The sequence below is a fragment of the Rutidosis leptorrhynchoides genome, chromosome 2 (assembly GCF_046630445.1).
Source record: "Rutidosis leptorrhynchoides isolate AG116_Rl617_1_P2 chromosome 2, CSIRO_AGI_Rlap_v1, whole genome shotgun sequence".
In the NCBI taxonomy this organism is placed as follows: domain Eukaryota; kingdom Viridiplantae; phylum Streptophyta; class Magnoliopsida; order Asterales; family Asteraceae; genus Rutidosis; species Rutidosis leptorrhynchoides.
Genome location: NC_092334.1, coordinates 622,453,496 through 622,474,308, shown reverse-complemented (window position 1 = coordinate 622,474,308; position 20,813 = coordinate 622,453,496). Strand labels below are relative to the sequence as shown.

General features: G+C 35.3%; 1 protein-coding gene across 6 annotated transcripts; it reads right to left on the bottom strand.

Annotated features, from left to right (window-relative positions):
- Positions 1-1,583: 1,583 nt before the first annotated feature.
- Positions 1,584-20,051, bottom strand: LOC139893570 (uncharacterized). Of its 6 annotated transcripts, XR_011774605.1 has the most exons (11): positions 19,711-20,051; positions 18,082-18,122; positions 17,788-17,909; positions 17,350-17,493; positions 14,554-14,631; positions 14,398-14,476; positions 7,029-7,336; positions 6,819-6,884; positions 6,494-6,710; positions 5,738-5,800; positions 5,132-5,193 (listed from the first exon to the last, which is right to left on the bottom strand). XR_011774605.1 is itself a non-coding variant. In XM_071876746.1 (8 exons), exons 4-7 carry the CDS (start codon positions 17,357-17,359, stop codon positions 2,377-2,379), a joined length of 255 nt encoding a protein of 84 aa, XP_071732847.1. In that variant the 5' UTR covers positions 17,360-17,493; positions 17,788-17,909; positions 18,082-18,122; positions 19,711-20,051; the 3' UTR covers positions 1,854-2,224; positions 2,369-2,376. The 6 variants fall into 6 exon arrangements, 1 of the variants encoding a protein (XP_071732847.1); XR_011774602.1 differs by lacking the exon at positions 5,132-5,193 and having other exon boundaries at positions 5,610-5,800; XR_011774604.1 differs by lacking the exons at positions 5,132-5,193; positions 5,738-5,800; positions 6,494-6,710; positions 6,819-6,884; positions 7,029-7,336 and adding exons at positions 1,584-1,642; positions 2,059-2,224; positions 2,369-2,464.
- Positions 20,052-20,813: the final 762 nt, after the last annotated feature.

The window sequence follows — 20,813 nt, the reverse complement described above, 5'->3', positions numbered from 1 at the left end:
CTACAAAACGTGCTTGCAAGAAAGTGACCAAAAATCTCTTCACATGTCGATTCTCCCTCTACATTCACTCTTTGTGCAGGTTAATATACTGAATTTGCTTAATTAACTACACCTACTGTTGTGTTTCCTAAAGCAGATCATAAGACAAACTCAGTCGACGAAACAAATTATTGGTGAAGGTTGGTTGTCTTCGTACATACTTAAAAAATGTTTTAAAAAACGGAAAAAAAAAATGTGTTGACTTTTTTATGAGGTTACTTTGATCCGCTGATTTTTCGGGTATGCAGAAGACATTTGATGTATATCGGCCCTTGTGTGTCGAGACTGCCTCAAGTGTGGCAAGAAGAGTTTGTTAGTTGTCCATAGTGAAACGAGTTTGATTATTTGTTCATCCCTGGCGAGCTTAGTTTTGTTGCTACTGATGAAGCAAGTATAGTTGTCTAGTCAGCCCAGGTGAGGTGAGTTTAGATGCTCCTAATGATGCGAGTTTAGTTTTTTGTTTATCCCTATTGAGGCGAATTTGGTTGTTCATGTTTCGTTTTGTGGCAAGTTGGATCAAAATCCATGTTCCAACTTGAGGGGAAGTTTTAGGATATAATTAAAGACTTTAGAGATTAGGTTAGCTTAGACCTCAAGCTATCATAATCTATATATATCCGATGTAATCCATTGTATTAGACACAACATCAATATATAAGAAATACTTGAGTTTACCTTTTGTCTTTGGTTTATATTTGATTCGAAAACGAGACAGACAGATTAAAAACCTAAGAGTTCATATGAAATGAAAATGGAATTAACATTTGTAATGTGAAGTATATGAACTGCTCAGACCTCAGCTTACTCAATGCATCTTCCCCGCTCCATCAATATGTTGTTCTCTTATCAGACGGGTTAAAGGGACGAAAGTGCCATTCAAATATAAAGATTATCTAATTTGTTATTAACAATAAGAAAGGGAATTAGTGAAACCGCTCTTCATGTTTTCTGCAAAACAATTTATGGATAAAATAAGTGGATATAATACCTATTTATAACCATCCAACATCGAAACTATAGTAGTACCGAATGGCATCCTAAAGTTCCAATCTTGAAGCTCTAAAAGCCAACAAAACAACATTGCTATGTGGAGAAACTGTGGAACTGAAAATCTCTTTAATATTTATATATTTGATTGATAATCATAACAGACAATTTCTTAGCTACATAATAGAGGTGGTAATTTCAGATAATTTAATCATGAATGGGTCAATGTTGGTTGTATTTTATCTCAAACAGGTTAATGACTTTTCTCTAGCTAAAAGAAAAAGGGGGTTGAACGGGTCAAAATGTGTTTTAATATTCACCCAATGTCTACAAGCATATAACCACCTGACCATTTTAATCAATTGAAGATATAAGTTGATCTTCTGTAATCAGGAGAAATGCATTAACTCTTTATAATTTTTTTTTATTCTGTATGTCAAAAAAAAAAAGTTGCTTGTTATCCTATACACCCTGCCCCTCTAGGCCCATCATAAACAATTAACTGTCAATCTGAGCCATATTTTAAAATTCTATTAAATACGGTTACCTGAAATTTGTGCATGCCTCTCAGTCATGTGATGAACTCATGACCATAGAACTTGGTTCCTCACACACTCTACACGGAAAACAGATCTTATCTAAGCTAACTAATCGAGGTGGTAATTTCTGACAATTTACTCATGACTGGGAATGTGGGTTGTGTTTTACCTCAAACGGGTCAATGACTTTTCTTTAGCAAAAAAAAAAAAAAAAAAGAATCAGACACTCAGATGAGATGAACGGGTTAAAGTACACCAAATGTTATCTATGTGCATACAACTACCTGATCAATTTATTCAATACTAAAATTTTTAGTGAAGATAAGTAATGACACTTTTTCCGTATGTTAACAAAAAAATGTGTGCGTCTCATACTAAACCAACCCAGCCCCTTTGGGCCAATCACAAACATTGAACTGTCAATCTGAACGAAATGGCACATTGCTCAACTCGTCATACCTGCCCATTTTACAACCCTACTAAACATGAATACCTGGAAAAAGACCTGCAAATGTGTCAGCTTTTTCAACGAGTTCATCGATTGCAAGAAAAACAAGATGGACGTTTACTGGATTTATGTAAACCTTTGTTCATCTTAACAGAAATCATGCCTAAATGAAGCGTCCAGTGCAACATGGGCATTTGTTTGGCAATTGTGTCTGATGATAAAAAAATTATTATTAGAGAAAAAGAAGGTTATATAATCTGAAACAAATTAGAGGTCATTCAGTTACTCACAGAGCAAAAAAATGTAAAAAAAGAATTAATGTAGTCTGCATTCAAAATCATAATCATAAGCATACCTGGTTATTTACAATGTCAGTACAGCCACCGAGGTCCCCTGCACCATCTCTAATCTTCTCAAGTGGTAAAAAGATCTTTCACATCCTTTATCCTTCCTTTATTAATACAAAAGTTAACCTTAATTTAACCAACTATTACTTTACTATTACTATAATATGAAAAACAAAAACGTAATGTAATGTGTTATAAGAATCCGATACGAGATGTACTCAAGTAACACTGAATGACAAAACAATAAGAAAATCTCTACCTCTTGATTAGCAGAAACAAATTCCCTAAAGAGTCTGTTTCATTAGGTGAGATCAAAGACATTACAAACAAAACATGATAGAAAAACAACAAACCATATGTTCATCATGACCATCGAGTGGAATTGGCCCAGAACCAGAAAGCTTAACTTCTTTTGACAGAACATGTGCTAGATCAGAAGGCTTAGGTGGCTATATTTATTAGTTAACTAGAAAAAATATCGCAAAATGCTACAAACAAGTTACGTAAACATACGTCAAGTTACGTAAACTTACGTCAAGTTGCGTAAATTTACGTAAACTTACGTTTACGTGTACTTACGTCAAGTTACGTAAACTTATGTCAAGTTACGTTAACTTACGTAAAGTTCGTAAACTTACGTCAACTTACGTAAACTTACGTCATGTTACGTAAACTACGTTACATAAAGTTACGTCAAGTTACGTAAACTTACGTCAAGTTACTTAAACTTACGTAAACTTACGTCCACTTACGTCAACTTACGTCAAGTTACGTGAACTTCCGTCAAGATGCGTAAAGTTACGTAAACTTACGTTCAAGTTACGTAAACTTACGTCAAGTTACGTAAACTAACGTCAAGTTATAAGTTACGTCAAGTTACTTAAACTTACGTAAACTTGCGTTAAGTTACGTAATACGTAAACTTACGTGAAGTTACGTAAACTTGAGTCAAGTTACTTAAAGTTACATAAATTTACGTAAACAAACGTAAACTTTCGTAAGTTACGTAAACTTACGAAAGTTACGTAAACTAACGTCATGTTACGTAAACTAACGCCAAAGTTACGTAAACTAACGTCAAGTTACGTAAAGTTACGTCAAGTTACTTAAACTTACTTAAACATACGTCAAGTTACGTAAACTTACGTCAAGTTACTTAAACTTACTTAAACATACGTCAAGTTACGTAAACTTACGTCAAGTTACGTCAGGTTGCGTCAAGTTACGCCACGTTACGTAAACTTACGTAAAATTAAGTAAATTACGTCAAGTAACGTAAACTTACGTCAAGTTACGTCAAGTAACGTAAACTTACGTCAAGTTACGTAAAGTTACGTCAAGTTACGTAAACCTATACTTATGTCAAGTTACGTAAACTTTCATCAAGTTACGTAAACTTACGTTATGTCAAGTAACGTAAACTTACGTCGAGTTACGTAAAGTTATGTCGAGTAACGTAAAGTTATGTCGAGTAACGTAAACTTACGTCGAGTTACGTAAACTTACATCAAGTAAGTAACGTAAACTTACGTCAAGTTACGTTAATTTACGTCAAGTTACATAAACTTACGTCAAGTTAAGTAAACTTATGTAAAGTTACATCAAGTTACGTAAACTTACGTCAAGTTACGTAAACCTACATAAACTTACGTAAAGTTACGTAAAAACTTTACGTCAAGTTACGTTTAACGTACGTAAAAACTTTACGTCAAGTTACGTAAACTTACGTTAAGTTACAAAAGTTACGTAAATTTACGTCAAGTTACGTAAACTTACGTCAAGTTACGTAAACTTACATAAACTTACGTAAATCTAACTAAAGTTACGTCAACTTACGTAAATCTAACTAAACTTACGTAAACTTACATAAAGTTTTATGTAAACATACACACTTACGTAAACTTACGTGTTGGATAAACTTACGTCAACTTACGCACTTATGTCAACTTACGCACTTACGTCAACTTACGTAAACTTACATCAAGTTATACGCGTACGTTACTATAGTTTCCATTCTTAGAGCCAGTTTCGTCACTAGTTGCACCGTCTACAGACCCTGGTTCACTTAAGATGCGTCCTTCAGGCCTCGAGTTGCTGTACCTAATGCTTTGAGTAAAAAGTGTTGACCCGAAAATTCAACGACCACCTTCTTTTCTTATATCCTGTAGAGAACAAAGAGATCTTTAAGTCCAATCCAAACTAATATCATTGTTGGGTAATAGTACCAACTAGTGGAGTAGCCCTCATTTCACGTCGGGGCTTTGTTTCGAATATAATTTTTTGCGTTTAATTCGTAAAATTATTTCGTGTTTAACGGTTATGTCGGTTAAACCTAAGTCGAGTCCGACAAAAATATAAAGCCCGTTAAAAATTTAAGTGGGTTTAGTGGGGAGTTTAATGGAAAATAAAAAAGTTACCGTTTGAACCCATGAAGTTTATCTTTACGCTCTATAGAAAAGTTAATGCAAGGTACAAACGATTTAAGCATGAAAAGTTACTATTTATAAGCTCTTTGTCTTTTAGATAAAGGGGGGTAGTGGTATTGTGGGTACAACCATTTTATCGCGAGATACAAACGATTAAGCATGAAAAGTTTCTATTCATAAGCTCTTTGTCTTTTAGATAAAGGGTAAATAATATGATACGAATGAATAAACATACAACGATCATGCAAGAAAAACATGAGTGTATCATCTTCCCAACTTGAGGTCCAACCACTACTACTGTTAAAATTAAATGATGATAATGACAACATCGCATGAACAATAACTTGATCTAAAAAATGTCGATTAAAGCTTACCATAATACGTATGGTGATTGAAACGCCATATATCTGGAGAAAGGAAGAAAAAACTTGTCATTAGAGTCCAAGAAATTGCAAATAAAAATATTAATGCAAATTCGTCTCATTTGCTTATGAGTGTTCTATTTAACCTACTCATCATTTTATTCAACACCTAAATTGTCACTGAAGATATTTTGTGATCTTCTGTAATCACGATAAATGCACTAACAATTTATACTTCTCTTCGTATGTCGAAAAAAAGTAGTTGCTTTTCATTTTAAACCGAATTGCCCCTATGGGCCAAACACACACATTGACCGTCATTGTGAACCATATGACCCATTTTCCCTGAGTATTTTTAAAAGTTAGATGTCGGCTACATATTCACACCCATTACTACGCATCTTCCCTTGAATATTTTTCATGTCTCTGTTCATTCTACTCAAGTCAGTAACAGAGGTGGGAATTTTTATCCATTTACTACTTATAAGTAGGATTATTTGGGAAGTGAGTTATATAATAACCAATTCATTTTGTCACCTCTAGATGGCAAGAAAAATAAGTAAGATCAGCGTTTAATGGATTTACATACCTGTGAACATATCCTTAACACTCACTTCAAGGTCTAAGGTCCTTCTAATTGTCTCAGCACTGTCTGTCATGACGAGGTTAATAAATAAGAAGCAGAAGAACATGTATGGAAAATAAGATACTATAGAAAGAGGTTGTTGGCAAGGTGAACAAGTCTTTTTTTTTTTTTTTTAATTAAGGGCCAATTTAACAAATTAAAGCTTACCCCTTCTATAAATGAGAATTTTAATGTCAAGCTTATTTCAATGGTATGTTTGGAAAAATTGCCGGTATCTTTTAACTTATAGCTGGTAGTTTGTAGCTGGTAAATGTTAATTTTTTATATATATTTAGGTGTTTGTCAAGTTAGTTGAAACTGTTAAAATAAAGAATAAAATGCCAGCAAGTTAAAAACTTTTTCTCAAACACAAGCTCAATTAACTTTTAACTTTTTTCCTTCCTCAAAAAAACTTCAGATTATTGTAACCAAACATAGTTTTTTACTTGATAGTTTTTTCATAAAAGCTAGAAGCTAAAAGATCTTAAAAGTTCCAAAAAGTTTGCTGTCAAACATTCCCAAAGAGGTTGAATATTTGTGTCAGATTTACGAAATCAAACGGGCTATCCCATTATCGAAGAATCAATCATCACTATAAACATATTCTTTTTTTATAATCAATCATCACTATAAACATTATATATTTTTTTGTCATCAAAATTACAGTAAGAATCATGTTTGCCTTAAGTTTTCTACTGATCAAATAAGTCGAGATAATACCTCTTTATGACCAGCCAACATCGAGACTATAGCAGTATCAATGACATCTAGCAGCCATCAAAACAAATGTGTCTTTGTCAACCGCACAGGCATAACAACTCTTTTTAATGTTTTACTTTTTCACGCAGCAGAACTATACAACTCGTTTACCCTCATTTTATGTGTCCCGTCATTTATTATATATCATCCGGCTATTCTTTGTTGGTATTGTTAATACCTGAATAGACAATTATGATGTGTTACAACACAATGGAGAATGAATATATTACATTAAAAGTCACAAGTTAACTAAGAGTACAGTTAACATTGCAATAGGGAAACCAACAATGGAGAACGAATGCATGTTGCCATCCGGAGTATAATCATAGCCTTCTCCTTGGGTTTCTTTGACCTACATGAAACTCATTTCAAAAATATTATGTCTTGTCTAGAACAGAAATCGCATACTATTACGACTAAATCTCAGGAAAAATATAAATCTTGAGTTATCATAATCAACGGGCATGTTAAACATATGCAAGGGCACACGACAGACCTTGCCTTTTTGAGTGGATGAGATAGAAAAGATGTTATCAGCTTGTGCGAGTGTGCATTGTACAAATAGATCATATCTTATCATCATTCTGTGAAACATCCGGGCAGCTTGCAAAGCAGGTTGTCGCCTCGAAATTATTCGGCTCACAAAGCGAGTAACTTGAGCCCAAACGGTGACCAAAAAAGGCTTCAAACTGTATCTTGAGGCAGGCTTTCGAAGAACAACGTTAAACAAAAATAGGAAAAACTTGCTCAAGAAAATAACCTCCAAAACATGGATTAGTAGTTCTCTCATCATTATATGCATCCCTGGCATTAGTTACATCTTGTATTATCATCAAGCGTACAGAACACGGAAGTCAAATAAAGACATAGAGTTCACATGACACGTTAATTTGACATTAGCTTTACGTAACATGACATTAACTTGACGTTAGCTTGACGTTAAGATAACGGTAACTTGACGTTAACATGACGTTAACATGACGTTAACTTGACGTTAACATGACGTTAACATGATGTTAACTTTACGTAATATAAAGTTATCTTGGCGTAAACTTGACGTTAACTTGACGTAACATGACGTTAACTTGACGTTAGCTTTACGTAACTTGACGTTAACTTGAAGTTAATTTGACGTTAACATGACTTTAACTTTACGTAACTTTACGTTAACTTGACATTAATTTAACTAACATGACGTTAACTTGACGTTAGGTTTACGTAACATGACGTTAGCTTGATGTTAGCTTGACGTTAGTTTGACGTTAGCTAGCTTGACGTTAACGTGACGTTAACTTTACGTAACAGGACGTTAGCTTGGCGTTAGCTTGACGTTAACTTGACGTTAACATGACGTTAACTTGATGTTAGCTTGTCGTTAACTTGAGTTAGCTTGTCGTTAACTTGACGTTAGCTTGACGTTAACTTGACGTTAGCTTGACGTGAGCATGACGTTATCTTGACGTGAGCTTGACGTTAGCATGACGTGAGCTTGACGTTAGCATGACGTGAGCTTGACGTTAGCTTGACGTTAACTTGACGTTAGCTTTACGTAACATGACGTTAACATGATGTTAACTTGACGTTAGCTTTATGTAACTAGACGTTAACTTGACGTTAGCTTTATGTAACTAGACGTTAACTTGACATTAACTTGACGTTAACTTGACGTAGCTTGACGTGAGCTTGACGTGAGCTTAACGTTGGCTTGACGTGAGTTGATGATAACTTGACGTTAGTTTGACGTGAGCTTGACGTGAGCTTGACGTTAGCCTGACGTTAGCTTGACGTTAACATGACGTTAGCTTGACGTTAACTTGATTGACGTTAACTTCACGTTAGCTTTATTTAACTAGACGTGAGCTAGACGTTAGCTTGACGTGAGCTTGACGTTAACTTGACGTTAGCTTGACGTGAGCTTGACGTTAAGTTGACGTTAACTTTACGTAACATGACGTTAACTTTACGTAACATGACGTTAACATGACGTTAATGTGACGTTACATTAACTTGACGTTAGCTTTACGTTACTTGACGTTAACTTGAAGTTAATTTGACGTTAACATGACTTTAACTGGACGTTACCTTTACGTAACTTTACGTTAACATGACGTTAACTTGACGTTAATTTAACGTAACATGACGTTAACTTGACTTTAGCTTTACGTAACATGACGTTAGCTTGATGTTAGCTTGACGTTAGCTAGCTTGACGTTAGCTAGCTTGACGTTAGCTTTATGTTAACGTGACGTTAACTTTACGTAACATGACGTTACTTGACGTTAACTTTACGTAACAGGACATCTTGACGTTAGTTTGACGTTAACTTGACGTTACCTTAAAGTTAACTTGACGTAACATGACGTTAGCTTGACGTGAGCTTGACGTGAGCTTGACGTGAGCTCGACGTTAGCTTGACGTTAACATGACCTTAAATTGACGTTAGCTTGACATTAACTTTACGTAACATGACGTTAACATGACGTTAACTTGACGTTAGCTTTATGTAACTAGACGTTAACTTGACGTTAGCTTTATGTATTAGACGTTAACTTGACATTAACTTGACGTTAACTTGACGTAGCTTGACGTTAGCGTGACGTTAACGTGACGTGAGCTTGACGTTAACTTAACGTTAGCTTTATTTAACTAGACGTTAGCTTAACGTTATCGTGACGTTAACTTGACATTAACTTTACGTTAGCTTAATGTTAGCTTGACGTTAACTTGACGATAGCTTTACGTAACATGACGTTAACTTTACGTAACATGACGTTAACTTGACGTTAACATGACGTTAACGTTAAATTGACGTTAACATGACGTTAACTTGACGTTAGCTTTACGTAACTTGACGTTAACTTGAATTTAACATGACTTTAACTAGACGTTAACTTTACGTAACTTTACGTTAACATGACGTTAACTTAACGTAACATGACGTTAGCTTTACGTAGCATGACGTTAGCTTGATGTTAGCTTGATGTTAGCTAGCTTGACGTAAACGTGACGTTAACTTTACGTGACGTTAACTTTACTTGACGTTAACTTTACGTAACAGGACGTTAGCTTGACGTTAACATGACGTTAACTTGACGTTAACTTTACGTAACATGACGTTAGCTTGACGTTAACTTGACGTTAGCTTGACGTGAGCTTGACGTTAGCTTGACGTTAACATGACAGTAGCTTGACGTTAGCTGGGCGTTAACATGACGTTAGATTGACGTTAGCTTGATGTTAACTTTACGTAACATGACTTTAACATGACGTTAACTTGACGTTAGCTTGACGTTAACATGACGTTAACTTGACGTTAGCTTTATGTAACTAGACGTTAACTTGACGTTAGCTTTATGTAACTAGACGTTAACTTGATGTTAGCGTGACGTTAGCGTGACGTTTAGTTGACGTGAGCTTGACGTGAGCTTGACGTGAGCATGACGTTAGTTGACGTTAACATGACGTTAACTTGACGTTAACTTGACGTTAACATGACGTTAGCTTGACGTTAGCTTGACGTCAAGCTTGACGTGAGCTTGACGTGAGCATGACAGTAGCTTGACGTTAGCTTGACGTTAGATTGACGTTAGCTTGACGTTAGCTTGACGTTAACTTGACGTAGCTTGACGTGACGTAGCTTGACGTTAGCTTGACGTTAGCTTGACGTTAGCGTGACGTTAGCGTGACGTTAGCGTGACGTTAGCTTGACGTGAGCTTGACGTTAAGTTGACGTTAGCTAGACGTTAGCTTGACGTTAGCTTAACTTTATTTACGTTAGCTTGAGGTTAGCTTGACGTTAAGTTGACGTTAACTTGACCTGAGCTTGACCTGAGCTTGACGTGAGCTAGACGTGAGCTTGACCTGAGCTTGACGTGAGCTTGACGTTAAGTTGACGTTAGCGTGACGTTAGCGTGACGTGAGCGTGACATGAGCTTGACGTGAGCGTGACGTGAGCTTGACGTTAACTTGACGTTAGCTTTATGTAACTAGATGTTAACTTGACATTAACTTAACGTTAACTTGACGTAGCTTGACGTTAGCTTGACGTTAGCTTGACGTGAGCTTGACGTGAGCTTCACGTGAGCGTGACGTTAGCTTGACGTTAGCTTGACGTTAGCGTGACTTTAACGTGACGTTAGCTTGACGTTAGCGTAACGTTAGGTTGACGTTAACTTGATGTTAGTTTGACGTGAGCTTGACGTTAACTTGACGTGAGCTTGACGTGAGCTTGACGTGAGCTTGACGTTAGCCTGACGTTAGCTTGACGTTAGCTTGACGTTAGCATGACGTTAGCTTGACGTTAACTTAACGTTAGCTTTGTTTAACTAGATGTTAGCTTGACGTTAACTTGACGTTAGCTTGACGTGAGCTTGACGTTAAGTTGACGTGAGCTTGACGTTAAGTTGACGTTAATTTTACGTAACATGACGTTAATTTTACGTAACATGACGTTATCAAGACGTTAACGTGACGTTACGTTAACTTGACGTTAGCTTTACGTAACTTGACGTTAACTTGAAGTTAATTTGACGTTAACATGACTTTAACTGGACGTTACCTTTACGTTAACATGACTTGACGTTAATTTAACGTAACATGACGTTGACTTTAGCTTTACGTAACATGACGACGTTAACTTGATGTTAGCTTGCCGTTAGTTTGACGTTAGCTAGCTTGACGTTAGCTTGACGTTAACGTGACGTTAACTTTACGTAACATGACGTTACTTGACGTTAACTTTACGTAACAGGACGTTAGCTTGACGTTAGTTTGACGTTAACTTGACGTTAACTTTACGTAACATGACGTTAGCATGACGTTAGCTTGACGTTAGCTTGACGTTAACATGACCTTAAATTGACGTTAACTTTACGTAACATGATGTTAACTTGACGTTAACATGACGCTAACTTGACGTTAGCTTTATTTAATTAGACGTTAACTTGACGTTAGCTTTATGTATTAGACGTTAACTTGACATTAACTTGACGTTAACTTGACGTAGCTTGACGTTAGCTTGACGTTAGCGTGACGTTAACGTGACGTGAGCTTGAAGTTTACTTGACGTTAGCTTGACGTTAACTTGACGTTAGCTTGACGTGAGCCTGACGTTAGCTTGACGTTAGCTTGACGTGAGCTTGACGTTAACTTGACGCTAGCTTGACGTGAGCTTGACGTTAGCTTGACGTGAGCTTGACGTGAGCTTGACGTTAGCTTGACATGAGCTTGACGTTAAGTTGACGTTAGCTTGACGTTAGCGTGACGTTAACTTGACGTGAGCTTGACGTTAACTTGACGTTATCTTGACGTTAACTTGACGTGAGGTTGACGTTAGCTTGACGTTATCTTGACGTTAGCTTGACGTTAGCTTGACGTTAGCTTGACATTAGCATGACGTTAACATGACATTAGCATGACGTTAACATGACGTTAGCATGACGTTAGCTTGACGTTAGCATGACGTTAGCTTGACGTTAGCTTGACGTTAGCTTTACGTAACATGACGTTAGCTTTATTTAACTAGACGTTAGCTTGACGTTAGCTTGACGTTAGCTTGACGTTAGCTTGACGTTAGCATGACGTTAACGTTAAATTGACGTTAACATGACGTTAAATTGACGTTAGCTTTACGTAACTTGACGTTAACTTGAAGTTAATTTGAATTTAACATGACTTTAACTTTACGTAACTTTACGTTAACATGACGTTAACTTGACGTTAACTTAACGTAACATGACGTTAACTTGACGTTAGCTTTACGTAACATGACGTTAGCTTGATGTTAGCTTGACGTTAGCTTGCTTGACGTTAGCGTGACGTTAACTTTACGTAACATGACGTTACTTGACGTTAACTTTACGTAACAGGACGTTAACTTGACGTTAGCTTGACGTTAGCTTGACGTTAACTTGACGTTAACTTGACGTTAACTTGACGTTAACATGATGTTAGCTTGACGTTAGCTTGACGTTAGATTGACGTTAGCTTGACGTGAGCTTGACGATAGCTTGACGTTAACATGACAGTAGCTTGACGTTAGCTTGACGTTAGATTGACGTTAGCTTGACGTTAACTTGACGTTAACTTTACGTAACATGACGTTAACTTAACGTTAACATGACGTTAACTTGACGTTAGCTTTATGTAACTAGACGTTAACTTGACGTTAGTTTTATGTAACTAGACGTTAGCGTGACGTTAGCGTGACGTGGAGCTTGAAGTGAGCTTGACGTGAGCTTGATGTTAAGTTGACGTTAAGTTGACGTTAAGTTGGCGTGAGCGTGGCGTTAAGTTGGCGTGAGCTTGACGTGAGCTTGACGTTAGCTTGACGTGAGCTAGACGTGAGCTTGACGTGAGCTAGAGGTGAGCGTGACGTGAGCGTGACCTGAGCGTGACGTTTACTTGACGTTAGCTTGACGTGAGCTTGACGTGAGCTTGACGTGAGCTTGACGTGAGCGTGACGTGAGCTTGACGTTAAACTTGACGTTAAATTGACGTTAGCTTTACGTAATATGACGTTTAATTGACGTTAACATGACGTTAACATGACGTTAACATGACGTTAGCTTTACGTAACTTGACGTTAGCATGACGTTAACTTGACGTTAACTTGACGTTAACGTGACATTAACTTGACGTTAACTTATCGTAACATGAGGTTACGTCAACTTACGTAAACTTACGTAAGTTACGTCAAGTAACATAAACTTACGTAAACTTACATCTTACGTAAACTTACGTCATGTTCAGGGGCGAAGCTAGGATTTTACGATAGGGGAGGCTTACTCTACAATTAAAAGAGGCAAACCAAATAAAACTAAAGGAGGCCAACTTCCTACGTAAAACCTAATTTATTTGTTTAATGCATATATAGATAACTATTTTACGAAACTTTAGTAACTATTAAACAATAAAAATGTTACTATAAAAGTTGTAGCATGAATTGATATGGTCCATCTAAAAATTGATAAGTAAATTCGTACGATATGTTTCGGTTAATATTACTATGTACTAATTAGGTTTGGAAGCTAGGTAGGTAACTTAAACTATTGGGTTAGATGAATAATTAAGGGAGGCTTAGCCAAAATAATTAAATATAAGCTATTGATATTTCATTAGAATCGGGTCTATTGGGGGAGGCTTAGCACCCCTCTGTCCCCTCCCTGTCTCCGCTACTGGTCATGTTACGTAAACTACGTCTAGTTACGTAAACTTAAGTCAAGTTATGTAAATTACGTCAAGTTATGTAAACTTACGTCAAGTAACGTAAACTTACGTCAAGTTACGTCACGTAAACTTACGTTAAGTTGCGTAAACTTACATCAAGTTACGTAAACTTACGTCAAGTTACATAAACCTACGTAAACTTACGTCAACTTACGTCACGTTACAAAAGTTATGTAAACTTACATAAATTTACGTAAACTTGCGTGTTACGTAGTTACGTCATGTTACGTAAACTTACGTCAAGTTACGTAACAGACTTAGTTAAACTTACGTCAAGTTACGAAAAGTTACGTGAATTTACATAAACTTACGTCAAGTTACGTCAACTTACGTAAATCTACCTAAACTTACGTAAACTTACTTAAACTTACGTCAAGTTACGTAACATACTTACTTAAACTTACGTCAAGTTACGAAAAGTTACGTGAATTTACATAAAGTTACGTCAACTTACGTAAAAATAAGAACATCCTGAGCGTCAAGTGGAATTGGGTTTGAACCATGAAACTTAACTTCTTATAACTGTGTGGTAGGTCAGAAAACTTTAGCGGTCATGCATTGTATTGTAGAACTTCAAGTTACGTATCAAGGTGTGTCGAAGAGGTAAAAATATTGGTCAAGGGTCACGCAAGACAAACCTGAGAGCATGAATTTCCCAACTTGAGGTCCGACAACTACTGGTAAATCGTACTGGCTCAAGGGTAGCCCAAATAGTATCTACAAAAGGAAGACAGATATGTAAATCTGATCATGTAAATCTCTGAAAGGAGGACACAATGATAACATATACTGACCTCGTATGTTGGCTAAAAAAACTCGAGAAATTAACCTCCAGGAATGGAATAGTAGTTCTCCCATCATTATTTGCATCCCTGGAAAATATCATAAAGCGCACAGAACAAGGAAGTCAAATAAAGACATAGAGTTCACATGGGTTTTAATTTTGAGCATACAATTTTTTTAGAAGTAGCCTAAATGAAGGATACTGTGACAAGATGACATTTTGTTTGGCAAAATGCACTGATAGCATCTGATATTCAATGCCATATATGATCGACGACAAATTTAAGGTCAGACAGTAACTCAAAAATAAATTTAAAATACAAAATGTAATGTGTTACCAAACAATGGCGGAAGATAGTATAGATTGGAGGCGGTCTCCGCCTTCCCTAGAATTAGAGTACTTGCGTTTGATTACTTAGTGTAATATTTGAAATAGGGACAAAAAAATTTAATGCTATTTTCCACCCAAAATTACAATGATAAAAACAATGGCGGAAGATAGTATAGATTGGAGGGTGTCCCATATTTTTTTTTATCTCGGGTTTGTTCATCGAGACAATAGCGATATCGATGGCATCTTGAATTTCAAACTTTTAATCTCTAGAAACCATCCTATTTGGTTCCTCACTAACTCTACACTGATAATCGCATGATAATGCTCAGTGGAAATCTCTTTAATATTAATACATTACAAAAGGGAAAATTGATTCAAAATGCATCGAACTTTCCACCAATTCCTATTGTATGCATCCATCTTTCAAACCTCCTATTGTATGCATTAAACTTTGTATTTTCTCCTATTGTATGCATCCTGTCACCCTTGTATTAGGTTACCGGTTACTACATGGGTTTTTTACGTGGTTGGTCCCTTGACTTAACACTCGTTAATTTTTTCCGTTAAATCTAAAATTGAATCTTCAATGGTTTAGGTGCAATTTTAATTTCCAAAAATTCAACAAACATAATTGATGAGTTAAACATCATCATAAACTCTTGAACAAATTTTACAAATATTCATTATATCTATAACAATAATTTATTAACTCGATTTGATATGTATTTATTCATCTTAAACTCTTGAAATTCTTGAAGTTCATCATCTTCATTCAGCCTATCAATATTACGAATTCAAAATTCTTTATAAACCCTAATTTGATATGTTTTTTCTCAAATCAAAATCAAGACCTTTAAATCAAAAATTACACTTATAATTCAAATAGCTTGACGAGAAGTTTGAAGATGATATCATTGGATCTAGGTGTGGTTCTTTTAATCTACTTGCTCTTGGAACAATTTCTCAGAACTGTGAATTATCATCCCACTTGGAACAAGTAAACTTTATCGTCAATATTGATGTGAATAAAAAATGTAACGATAGAGGCAAAATCCAAATTCGTTTCAGAATCAGAAACATCAAACCAAATCAATTTCAGAAACATAAACCATCTAACGTGTACATATCTGGGTTTTAAAAAAAATACAAATTCATTTCAGAATCAGAAACATCGAACCAGAAAATCGCAGATCTGATGGTGGTTGGATTCCGGAGAACCATCGTTCTTGTTCCTGAAAATCGCTTCATCCTTAAATCGTAGATATGTTTAGACTTCTTTAAATCGATTTTTAGATCTAGAGTTGTACTTCTTCAAATCGATTCTCAAAACAATTCTCAGATCTGCTTCTGTTTCTTCTTCACCATACTTCTTCTAATCAGGTGTTTCCACATCGAAGATCATTTTGGAGGTAGTCGTAGACATTTGGTATGCAGCTTGTTTATTTGAAGTTTAGTGATTGTGTTGAATAAAGTGATTTTAATTTGGATGGTGGTTGTAGATTAAGAAAGAAGAATAGTATTTGATTTTTAGGATTTTTGATCTTTAACATTTGTTGAAGATGTTTCAGGTTAAAGAAACATAATGGACTGATAATGTAAATGACCAATCTAATTGAGGGATCAATGAAATTAGGTTTTACAAAAATGAGGGACCAATGATGTAAATGTTTAGAAATGGTGACTTGAAGGTAACCTATTATAACAGGTAAAATGCATACAATAGGAGAAAATACAAAGTTTAATGCATACAATAGGAGGTTTGAAAGATGGATGCATACAATAGGAATTGGTGGAAAGTTCGATGCATTTTGAATCAATTTTCCCCATTACAAAATCATAACAAACATAATTTAAACTAAATTAAGAGGTGTTAATTTAAGAAAATTTACTCATGACTGGGAATGTGGGTTGTGTTTTATCTCAAACGGGTCAACGACTTCTCTTTAGCCAAAAGAAAAAGGGTCAACGACTTCTCTTTAGCCAAAAGAAAAAGGGTCAAAATGCGTTAAAAGGCACCCACTGTCTATGTGCACACAACCTCCTGATCATTTTATTCAATACCAAAATTTAGAAGAAGATATGATGTTGATCTTTTGTAATCATTATAAATGCATTAACTACTCAATTTTTTTTTCCGCATGTCAATAAATAATTAGTTGCCTGTCATACTAAACCAACCCTGACCCCTTTGGGCCCATCAAACATTGAACTGTCAAATTGAACCAGATGACACATTGCTCAACCCGCCGCCCTATTTACAACCCTACTGAACATGGCTACCCGGAAAAATACCTGCAAATGTGTCGGCTTTTACAACGAGTTCATCGACTGGAATATATGGGAACAAAGAGTAATTTTGACCGATTCACTTATGAGTAGGTTAATTAAGGTAATAACTTACTACCTAACATGTACATTTTGTCACCTCTATATTGAAGGAAAAATAAGATAGACCCTTACATGATTTACATACCTTCGATCATCTTAACACTCACGCCAAGGTTTAGAGCCCATCTATAGTTGTCTCAGCACCAAAATGATGAGGTTTAAAGCCCTACTGATTGTCACCTATGGTCTATGGACTGGCAAGACTGTCTTTGCTATTTGCAGGTACTTCCTGAACAAAAACAAAAGCATCGAACCGAGAAGCAAACGTTTAATATAATATAACTTCCTGATAATAACAAAAGTTTTATTGAAAATATGATCTTCTGTGAAGTGTAAACAGGGTAGATGCATTAACTATTTATACTTCTTACCTATGTAAAACAAGAGTAGTTGCTTGTCATCCTAAACCAACACTGCGCCCTTTAGGCCCATCATAAACAACTAACTACCAATCTAAACAATATGAATCATTGCCCAACCCGCCGAACCTGCCCATTTTGCAATCCTACATAAACATGGTTACCTGAGAGAGAAGCAACTACCTCCTGATCCATGTAATTGCCAAAAAAAAGGATAAAGATGGGTACAAATATACACCCATTCCTAGAAGTCTTCTCGGCTGCTTAGCAATTTCCAGTAGGTCACCTGAAAATTTTGCATGTCCAAGTTATACTTAAGGTAGTACCCAGAGGTGGGAATTCTGACCCATTTACTTATAACTAGGTCTACATAGGTAATCCGTTATGATTCGACCCCTACATTTCGTCACCTCTAGATTGCAAGAAAAATAAGATAGATGTTTACTGGATTTACATACCTTTTACAACCCTACTACACACAGTTACCTGAAAAAAATACCTGCAAATGTGTCGATTTTTAACATTAGAATAATCTAATGAAATTTTTAATGAAAACAGAAAACTTAAAAGTCTAAGAGGCGACGAATTAATAAACACACGACCTCTTTCAGTTTAATCGTTATTAGTTTATTTAATTATCAATGCCATTCAATCTAACTATGGTGTATGTATACATTCAAATTATCCTTTCCCTTTCTAATACAGAAGATACCTAATACCAAATTATATACTAATATCAAATCCAGTGACACTTAAACACCAAATCTAATACACATAACATAACAGTTGCTATATACAAAATTATAAGTTTCCCATTTGACTTGTATAAGTCTTTCTTTTTCAAATTTGACTTGATTTTGCACATAGTATACTGAAAAAGTTAGCATTTTGTTATTTGTGTTATTCACATATGATGTAGTTAGCATGTTGTTAGAACAATCACTTGACATTCATACCAAATAAACTAGAATTTTGTAATATACACATACGTAAGAAGAAATAACAGACCATAATGATATGCACAGCTCAAAAAGCTCTAACACAGTTCATACAGGCATCAATCGTCTTATCGTTCTCAACAGACAAAACGTGTAAAAAATCACAAAGCAGGAGAACATTAAAAAGGTATAACACGGTTCATACAGGCATCAATCGTCTTAATGGTTCCCGACAGACATAACCTGTGACAAGTTGTTCGTAGGATACCAAGCATACCATTAGTTGCAGGGTTTGATATTGCTAATACCACCGATCTTTTCGAAATTGACCCTTTAAGTGCTTCCAATACCGATTAATATCGATGTTGTTAATAAATGTTAGCTATACCTCTTTAGAAAACGGATGTGTTCAAGCAAAAACAGAAAATACATTTTCAGAAATGTGAAAAGCAAAAACAGGAAAACGTTACCAAGAAATTTTGTATCAAACAAGAGCAGTCGTAGCCTTCTTAATAGCACATATACAGTGTTTTTTAAATTTAACCCTAACCTTGAATTTTTAACACTGAATCAACCCAAATTTCTATAAAAAAAAAAATCACCCTGGTATAGCAAAACAACCCTAAAACATTAAATTAATTCCTTTTTAAAAAACCTTGAGATTATAACAAGTATTTCAAGAATTAAAACAAACAGTAACGAACTACAGCTATTAACCTAGTTTCTTCAAATCTTCTCATAACTTAAAAAAATCCACTTTGCTTACAAGACTTTAAATATTCAAGATCAACACATAATAATAGATAACGTCAATTTCAGTTTTTTTCATAAGAAAAACTTTAGCTTTTAATAGCAACCTAAACCATACCTAAGCCCTTGATTCATTATTTGCACCCAACAACATCAATTATACCCTAAAAACAAGAACTGTAAAACCTAATTTCACACGCTGATTCAAATCTTGATAACACGTATACCGTTCTCTAAAATTTAACCCCAATTTTTTTTAAAAAAAAAAAACAATTAGCAGAAAATACCCGAATTCCCAAATTAGAAATTACCTTTGTATAGCATTTAGCAAACACACCACGCAAAAAAAAACTAAAACAAAAAAAAAATAAATAAATAAAAAGTCGTTTTTAAAATAACCTTGAGATAACAGACGATTAACAACTTCACAAAGAAACTGGTTACAGCGTTTACAATGGCTTTAAGGCACTGTACTATTCCGCCCCACCGACGAAATAACTAGAACGCCGGCCGCCGCCGCCGCTAACCAAAGAGGTCCATGAATTAGATGAAAACGCTGTACCCTAAAATCAAATATTTATTGATGCAAGAAATAATTAACAGAAAGAGGAAATCGGAGAGTGGGAATGGAGTGTCGGATAGAATGAACGGAATCTTTTGTGGGGGTGATGGAGGATTGGAACGTTGGAAACAATTGCCGGCATATATTTGAACGTTTGGTGGGGGATGAGGTTTAGAAATTGAAGCGTGTTTATTTTGTGAAGCGGGAGGGAGGGTTTGTGATGGTTTTTGTAGCTTTACAATATTAGCTTTACAATTAAGCAACTACAGTATTTTTTACTTATTACCGTTACAAAAATATACGGAGTATATACGCGTAAATTTTGTTACTTTTACCCAAATAAATCATTCTTATCAAGTGCTCTTAGGGCACTCATTAGCTAAAACCAAATAATAAATAATAAATCTAGATTTACCGTTACAAAAATATACGGAATATATACGCGAAAATTTTGTTACCTTCATTACCCTATATAAATTAATTAATGATTAATGATGAATACCAGATCTAGATGTATTATTCCAAATTAAATACACTACTTAATTACGAGTACTTCTTTATCTAAAATTAAGTTGAATGAGTGACGAATGCAAGTACTATCAAGTAGAGTCTTTGACCCCATCAAAAAAAAATATATAATAATAATAATACTACTAAAATTGTATAGAACACTACTAAATTTATAGATAAAGTCTTATATATTTTTTAAATTAGTGATTTTACGGAAATAAACAGACATTCTTTAGGGGAAAAAAATTACTACAAAGTACCACCCAAAATTGTGTAGGAGTCCATCAAGTTTTGATGCTAGAAGTGCCACTGAGTTGAACTTAATAATAATATCAAATACGATAACCAATTTCTCTTAGCATTATTAGGTTGCTCCCAAGGAGTCGGTTTATGAGTATTTTGCGAACTTGTTTACCACCTGTGTGACTCG